This window comes from Carassius auratus, chromosome 37 (assembly GCF_003368295.1).
Source record: "Carassius auratus strain Wakin chromosome 37, ASM336829v1, whole genome shotgun sequence".
In the NCBI taxonomy this organism is placed as follows: Eukaryota; Metazoa; Chordata; class Actinopteri; order Cypriniformes; family Cyprinidae; genus Carassius; species Carassius auratus.
Window position 1 is genome coordinate 14377404 of NC_039279.1, and position 9532 is coordinate 14386935.

Here is a 9532-nt window from a genome sequence, read left to right on the forward strand (position 1 = left end):
GTTTGCATTCTGTCACCCAGTCAAAAATACACAATAATGGATTAACAGGCATCATAGGATTATGAATACACAGAGTTTATCTATATGACTTGGTCCTCATTAGACTATTTTCTGTTTCTATTTAGTTTGAATAATTTTTATTCAATGTCAATTGTCATTTATTAATGTATTCTGCTTATAACTGTAGACTACTGTCATTTTTCAGTTTCACATGCAATTTTCAAAGCATGGTTCTGCTATGTTACAAGCTGAAGAACCCTTTTATATATATATATAGCCTATATGTTTGTGTGTGTGTGTGTGTGTGTGTGGTCTGTACTGAATTATATTGAATAAATATTTATATAGGCCTACACTGTATTTTAAACTTAAAACATGCATTAGGCAACAGCATTTGAAATGTGATCGAGAGAAGTCGTAGGCTTCAGTGAAGAATATTTTAATTACACGCGTCATTATCTGAGATTTAACCATTATGGGATATTTGAGATTTTCTGGGTGAATCATTGCTCTTTTATCATATAACTGAGGGTGGGGGCGTAATGGAGATCCTCAAGAAGCGGACGGTCAGATGAGATCCTATACAGAGGAACCATGAACACCTCGAGCATTTACAGCACATTCGGACGCTTCTTCCCAAACAACTTTTCTCTCTGGGAGCATCTCCAGAAGAACTGGACAACTCGAGACTTGACGCCTTTCTCCATCGACTTTCTGTTCGCGGGACATGAACCGGACACTATAGTTTTAATGGTGATGTACGTGATCTCTTTCGTGACCGGACTGGTGGGGAATATCATGGCTCTGTGGGTCCTGACGCGCCGCAGGAATCGTTTATCTGGAGCTTCAGCCACCAGGAGACTCCTGGTCAACCTGGCGGTGTGCGACATGATGGTGGTGTGTGTCTGCATGCCGGTTAACTTAGGACACCAGGTGTATAACGCCTGGGTGTTTGGAGACTTTCTGTGTCGAGCTGTGCCGTTCGTTCAGGCGGTGTCCGTCTCTGCGAGCGTCCTGAGTCTGGCCGTGATCAGTCTGAACAGATACTACAGCGTCCACAGTCCTCTGCACGCCAGGGCTTTCTTCACGGCCAGCAGAATGATATGCATGATAGCTGTGGTGTGGCTCGTGTCTTCTGCGTTATGTCTGCCGTTATTTTTCATGAACACAACTAAGACGCTTTCTCTTCTAGACGGGCTGCATACAGTGACCGTGTGCGTGGAAAGCTGGTCTAAAGTCAAACTGCGCCAGAGTTACAACTTTTTACTCTTCTGCGCGTTATATGGATTCCCGGTGGTCTTTAACCTAATTATTTGCTTCCTGACCTGTTGGAAATTGAGTCGAGGAGGTACAGCATCAGTTTCAGATCCCAACCAGCTCGCGCTGACCTCTTCGACATCGCGCCTGAAGACGCGCAAGAGGATCGCCAAAATGGTGTTTGCGCTCGTGCTGCTCTTCACCTTCTCCTGGCTGCCACTCTACGCCGTGGACATCTGGATCGATTCCAACATCCCCAGCTCTCCCGATCGAAACGATGAGCTGAGCAACGTTGAGCATCGTTGGATTCTCCAGAGCAGACCCTTTGCGCAATGGCTGGGTCTCACCAACTCATCCCTCAATCCCCTCTGCTACTGCTTTGTCGGAAACTTGTACAGATCGGCCAAGAGGTTCAGAGAAAGCTACAGAGAGAAGATGTCATCTGTCTTGAGCATGACCAATAAATCTTCAATGAGAAATTCTGCGTCTGAAATCCAGGCGCGCAGCTCTGGCTCCTCCAGGAGATTTGCGTCGGACACAAGGAGCTACACTGTTTTCAAGCTGACCAGAAGTAAAAGCTTGTCTTCGACGACCGTGTGTGAGAGCATTTGACTTGGGGAGCATTGCTGACAGACTGCAAACGAAAATGGAAAAGTCAATATCGTGATGCTCTCTAATAACTTTCATCGATAAGTCATTACCAAACATCACATGCTGCTTAATAGAGGTGTACATTTCAGTCTAAATATATATTTTTCATTGTTTCTTTGCAAGTTTGAATGCCACAGGAAACAATAACATTTATTTATTATTTGCACTTTTAATTATTAAATACCTTTTTTTTCATTCAAAATATTTCAGCATAATTTGAATGAAAAGATTAGCTAACTTTAAAAAAAATGTTTGGCATGCCCCTTTTTTCAATGTCAAATTTTGACGCAATATGTAATATTCTCAATAAATTAAAGATGTTTTGGAAATGTATTGATCAAATGTATTATAATGTTAAAAAAAGGGATTATAATGCAAATTATTTATTATCTTGTCTATTTTGTAGGTTTCTTTTGTTATTATTTTCAGTTAAATAGATGAATACCAGATTTGTAAGGAAATCCGTCCCTCTGAGTGGAAAACTGTGGTCTGATTTATGGGGACAAACCAAGAGTGTGTGGCTCAAGTCAGGATTAATGGGACCACTGAGAGGCTTTAGCCCTGACATGTGGTTGTCTGTTATTCCCACCAACTCCTCCCCGGCAGAAATCTGAAGAGCCCTAAATAATAAATATTCCTACTGGTATAAACTTTCTGAAAACTGAAGTCATAAGAAGATGACCAATTCAGTGACAAATTAGTGTTACATTAAAAAAATGCTATGCTATTTTTCCAGTGTTTGCTGTTATACAAGAAAATTACTCAGTTGCAGATTAATGGATTTATATTCTATTTAATTTCTTTATTCTAGCGTGGCTACAGATGATAATTTGTTGTCATTAAGATTGAGCACAGATGTACACTCTCTCAGTGAACAGTAACCTTGTAATTTTGACACACATCTGTACAATTTTCTGTGCAATTATATTAATTCCATAGTAATCTTGACAAATGCCATTCTAAGATTATCCTCAAGTGCATGAAAAGGTGATCTGTGCAAGGCTATATTTCAGAAACTATAATTATGCCATAGTTCGCTTCGTGAAATGAAAACCGACTGTGCATAATTTGCTTAGAAATGAATCTAGGCAAGATAGAGGAACATTATAATTGAGTGCTGATTGTTGTACATTTGACTGATACCATTATAAATGCCCAAATAAGCAGTGTAATGCTCTGGATTTGAATTATTTAGAAACTTTAGCATTCAATTTTCAATTAGCCAGTAAACCAATAGTGTTGCCACCATAATAAAATGTGCACACATTAATAAAAGGATATGTAATAGTCTCTCTTGATAGCTCTGCTTTGCAAAGCAGACAAAATGCTGTGCTTAAATGAAGAAACATTGCATTTGACTAATGTGTTGTCTTATTCATAAAAATAAATACATTTCAAAGTTCATCTGAAGCACAAACGCACAAAACAACTCAAAAAAAAGTTTTTTTGCAAATATTACAATATTTTTTTTCCTCTTGCATTCGTACTGAATAGCCATGATGCATGATCACTATTTAAATTCTTTACTGTTTATAGCAGTGGGAAAAAAAGAGAGGACCTCTGCTCTAAAAGATCTCAAGAGTGTCCTGTGATTACATTTATTTAAACTTAATGTCTTGCACAAATGGGCTCCTGTCAGTCCCTGAAAACAAATGAGTGCTATAATGGATGTGGTGCCTCTGTGAATAACCTCCATGAGCTTGTGCCGTCAACAGTTCAATCTTATTTTTTTAAAGCAAAAGGGAGATCTGGGACAAAAACATTAATTCAAAGTCTTATATAAAAAACAATTACTGCATCTTAATAATTCCCACCTAATGTAGTGAATATACACCACAATATGTAATACTTTGGGCTGTTCATGTTCATAGACAGTCTAAGAATGATCCAATTTCCTACAATAAACAAAGACATTGTTATTCAGCAGTTGATTGCTGCCACATTCTTCTTTGTATTTTGAGGATGGGTGGAGAAACTTGTGTGCACACCCAATAAATTGTTTGCTTTTTCATCAGACTTTGACTACAGTTACTGTCTCTCATCTGGACATTTAACGCTAGCCATCTGAAAAACAAGGGCTTCCTACCTCACATCTGTTCAGTACAGAGTCTAATCTAATGTGTCAGTCCACCCAATGGGTTCTTTTCAAAAGTTTAATTGCCCACCTAAAATGGTCTTCAACAACAACACAAAATAATTTTGAGCCCTCTTTATTTAATGAATAGTAGCAACTGACCAGCTAAAGGGCAACATTGAGAAGGAATAGTTCACGCTAAAATGAAAATTAGCTGGATATGTATTTACCCTGAGAACATCAAAGATGTAGATGAGTTGCTCACCAATGGATCCTCTGCAGTGAATGGGTGCCATCAGAATAAGAGCCCTAACAGCTGATAAAAACATCCCAATAATCCACAAGTAACACAGTCCATCATTTATGATCTCATGGAGCGACAAGCTCTGTGTTTGTAAGAAACAAATCCATTGTTTAGACATTTTAACTTTAAACCGTCACTTCTGGTAAAAAATACCACACAGAATCCATAATATATAATAAAATCTGTGTGAAGAGAATTAAAAATGAAGCTTGTTTTTATGTTATATATCTAAATATAAAGATGGCAAAAGGCTATTGTGATAGAGTCAAAAGTGGTATAGAAAAATGTGTATAAAATTAAAACTCAAATTGTAAATGTCTTGTTTTATTGCTTGCAGTGACTTTAAGGAACGGGTCAGTTTTAAAGAACAGTGATACAGTAGGTGTTTATGAAATATCACAGCTATATTCACAACAGAATGCATTTTGATCTCTTTTCCTTGGTTTCCTCTATTCTCTCTTTTATTTCTGTTCCACTTTTCTCGATCTATCCATGATAATTGCATAGCTTTATTGCTACAATAATAATTTGAAAGGGTGTCTAAACATGGGACTCAAGAGTAATTAAGTCAAGAAGAGGTGAATAGTTTATGATAATTTAACCTGAGAGCTGTAATCAACCATAACAGAGCTGGAATCATTTGCAAAGAGCTGCACAGAAGCAGCAGAATGAGGTCTATGACACAAAAGAGTAGATTTAAATGTAAATGTGAGTTTAATATAAAAAGTCATGCAAATTTACATAATTGCACACCATTATTTTGTGCAGTGTTTATTCAATTTTACCGTGATTATGTTATTATGCCTTTCCCTGCTGAATATATTACAAGTTCGCTTAATTTTTGACCTGAATACTTCACTTCTTTTACTTTACAAACTAGAAATTAATTCCCAGAAATATAATGAGCTCTATTCCCACTGAAATGCTTTAAATATAAATACATTTCATGATTCTTTCATCACTGCAATCATTTCTTCCTCATTCTAATTTTAAAACAGACGTGTTGTTTTTTCATTGTCGTTTCATTCATTTTTGGATGAACTATCCCTTTAAGAACATTTATTCCTTTTATTTTATCAATATTATGATATATGCAAGTACTTTTACAAGGCAAAAAGAATGGTAGCAACACTAATACACACTTTGTACAAATGTAAATGTCTATAGATTTTAAATCCTAGACATGTTGGGTGTACTATATCTGCACATATTATGCTCTGTGGAGGCTTTTAACAAAAATATTAGCCTAACGAAAGAAGGAAAATAGTTTTTTATTCTCCCATGTTGCGAAAAGAAACTGTAATATGATGCCAGCCAGTTATATTTTACATTACCATACTTTGTGTGACCATGTGTGTGTGATTCCATGTTTTTTTTAGGAGTGGCAATATGGTTTGTAGGCTAAATCCTCAAGGCTGCAGCTTTGGAAGTCTTTACCCATCTGTGGAGAATGTGATGTCCTTTTAATCCCACTGTCAGGCACACGGGGTCCAGGCCAAGCTGGGAAAAGACTCACAAAACTCTAGTCTCCATAACACACCACATGACAAGCAAATCAGGAAGTATCCTCAAATATATCATCTCACTGGATGGTTTTTCGGATGAGCAAGGCAAGCCAGCAATTACCACTATCTGAGGAAGGTAAATGATGTCGAAATAATCATTTCATTTAATTTCATTTAAAACTTATGTTAGTGGTAGCCTACCTGGAGATTAATCTGCAGTGTGGTGTAAACTAACTCATTCCAAATCATCTGGGACTCCCTTAATTTTAGATCACCTTTACATAAAAAAATAAATAAATTACTTTGGGTGAGAAAGGAATCCATTAAACTGCAAGTAATTTTAGAAACAAAGCAGCTTCAAAAAAATTAATTATATAAATTATTTAGAAAAAAACTGTCTAGTAGGTGGAGGTTTTGCCATAAATGTTTGTTCACATTTCAACAACATACTTCAAACCAGCAATAAAAATAACCAATGAAGGCAAAGAAGATTAAAAATCTTTAAAAACAAATGAGTAATGTTTAATAATAATAATACATGTTATATTAATCTTAATATTTAAAAGATTCACATTTAGCCTATTAGACTGAAGCTGGTTTACTTGATCATCCATGCATCAAAATTATGTTAAAATGCAAATATCAGACTTTGAGGAACGCTTATTTGTAGGTCTAACATATTGCATTGCATTGTTAAGAACTTTGATCATAAAATTAAGCATTGAAATACCAGTTAATGGGAGAAGCAGTGACATCTGATAATATGTGCGTTTTATAAAAGTAGTCTGATAGGCCTATAAGATCTCAATTATTTTTACATTACAAATCTAAATTTTGCCCATGTGAATGTCAAATGTGCATCCAATTCAATTTGGCTCAGTTTAGACCTCTGAATAAAATGTAGTTTTTTTTCCTTCTGTAAGTGCTCCACATTCTCACTATATCGTATGAGAAATGTAACAATATCAAATATGACAAAACATAAAACACCTATGCAAATGTTTTATTTTAGATTTTATGTTTTTACATGTCTTGTGTTTACTTTTGTAAGATACAAACGATTTTTTGTCTATGGTTGCCACTTGATGTCTACAGTAAAATGTGGCTCCTGAAGTAAACCCATTGAGAAGCACTAATCTAAATGCTAACATACTGGCTGTGAAATAAATACACACTTCTGTTGTGAGCGGTGTGAAACTGGCCTGTGAACAAACACTTCCTCTGTCACAGTTCTGTTGTGCCACAGAGGATGATCAATACAGTCTGAAATTATATAAAAGAACTACTAAAAACCTTAATGACAGCATCTGAGCAGCAGTGCCAACACTAATGCCAATATTTGTTTGTTTTTAGCATCACTGAGATATTTTACATATTTTTAAACAGTTCGTTTTTTTTGTATTTTTCATTTAGATTTTTTGTTAAAGTTTTAGTCAAATTGTTGTGTTTTTTCACTTGTGTTAGAATACACACACACACACACACACACACATATATATATATATATATATATATATATATATATATATATATATAAATATACGTTATCTGAGACTCTTATATATTTCATGCAAGAAATTTGAATGCTCTGTATTTTAAGTTTTCATTAATTTTCCCCCTTTAGATTTAGTTATTTTAGTGCATTAATACATTATTTCAAGTAACAAAAATGTATCTATTTTTTTTAGGTTTTAGTTCATTTTAACCCTGGCTCACATAAATATATTTCAGCCTTGGAGAGCTCTTATTACTCACTGTGCCTTCTGAAAGGATCATTTCCATCTGCCGTAATATGATGCATCATCATTTATATTTTTGAAATCAGCAGGATTTGTGTGTAAGATGGACTGCCCCTTAAAAGGGACCATTTGTCTTCTTCAGCTCGTTAAACAGATTTGTCTCTTGTGTGTGTGTGTGTGTTTTGTATGTGCAAAAAGATGACACATTCTACATTTAATGAGTCAGCGAATCACAAAATCAACCTTTGTGAACTCCAGCTGCAATTTCATGCTAATTAATGCAATTTGGGAAATTGAAAGAAATCCAAGGTTCCGGCAAAGAGACTGACTAAAAAGGAGATTTAATAAAAACATAAAGAGTCCGCAAAAGGTTTATTTGTTTTTGTCACGTGTTTGGCTGTAGTAAGGAATCACAGGACGAAGGAATAAATACAGCAATCAACTTTAATACACAGCTCAGGAGAAACACGTAGAGAAACAACCAAACATAAAATGTGAAGCTAGAGACTAGAAGGAGGATATTTAAACACTGGGAATAATAAGGTAATTAATTAAAACATAGGTGAACAGAATGGCATAATTAAGACATCTTTGTTTGTTTGCTTATGTTATTTATTTTGTAAAATGGTATTGTAAATGGGTTCAAAGGTTGAAAGGAAGCCATATATATTAATAATTAGGCACAAACCGTCTATAATATCCCGCCAGACCCAAGAACTGTCTTACCTCCTTTTTGGTCTTAGGATGCGGACAGGTCGCAACCGCGGCTGTCTTATCAATTTGAGGACGCACCTGTCCATGCCCCAAGTGGAAGCCCAGATACATTACTTCCACACGCCCAACCGCACACTTCTTTCGGGTTGGCTGTGAGTCCGGCCCTCTCAGCGACTTCAAGACCGCCCTCAAATACTGCATATGCCGCTGCCAATCATTACTAAATATAATGATGTCGTCCAGATAGACAGCAGCATAAGCAGCATGGGGTCGCAGGATCTTGTCCATGAGTCCCCGGAAGGTGGCTGGAGCCCCGAACAAGCCGAACGTAAGGGTAACGAATTGGTGTAAACCAAACGGCATTGTGAAAGCTGTCTTTTCTTTGGATAATGGATACAAGGGGATCTGCCAATATCCCTTTGTAAGGTCCAACGTTGAATGAAAGCGTCAATAAACTCGTCGAATAAAACGTGTCAACCCACGTTATTGGATATGCGACGAATTTCAACACAGCATTCACCTTGCGGTAGTCCACACAGAAACGGACCGAGCCATCCGGCTTTGGAACCAAAACTATTGGGCTCGCCCAGTTGCTATTGGACTCTTCTATTACCCCCATTTCAAGCATTGCGCCTTATTCAGCCTGAACTACTTTTTTTTTATGCTCAGGCAAACGATACGGCCGGCTGCGAACTACCACGCCTGTCTCGATATGGTGCTGAATTAGGTTTGTACGGCTGGGTAGGGGCGAAAACACGTCGGCAAATTCAGCCTGCAACCTCGTGATGTCAGTGAGCAGGGACAATGAGAGGTGATCTCCCCCGGGGGCCAGGGTGAGGGATTGCGTTTTGACACTCGCCTCTGGCCCAAGATCGTCCTCTCCACTAATCACTGTCGCCAACATCACTGGCTCCACCTCTCTCCATTTTTTAAGGAGATTGAGGTGGTATATCTGATGTGCTCCATTCCTATCCGACCGTATAACCTCATAATCGAGCTCTCCGATTTGTTGTGCGACCTCAAGCGGCCCCTGCCACTTTCACATTAATTTGAAGCTTGACGTTGGGAGCAATACAAGTACTTTCTCTCCCGGTGCAAATTTGCAGAGTTTAGCGCCCCTGTTGTACAGGTGGCTCTGTCTGTCCTGGGCTTGTAACAAATTCTCCCTTGATAGCCGCCCCAGAGTGTGGAGTTTTGTTCTCAAGTCCAGGACATACTGAATTTCGTTTTTGCTTTTAGAGGATCCCTCCTTCCAAGTTCCCTAAGGACGTCCAGCATCCGAGGACGT

General features: G+C 37.5%; 1 protein-coding gene across 1 annotated transcript; it reads left to right on the top strand.

Annotated features, from left to right (window-relative positions):
* The first annotated feature begins 537 nt into the window (after positions 1–537).
* Positions 538–1979, top strand: LOC113056555 (QRFP-like peptide receptor). The gene has a single exon (XM_026223326.1). The coding sequence runs from the start codon at positions 595–597 to the stop codon at positions 1867–1869; it is 1275 nt and encodes a 424-aa protein (XP_026079111.1). The 5' UTR covers positions 538–594; the 3' UTR covers positions 1870–1979.
* Positions 1980–9532: the final 7553 nt, after the last annotated feature.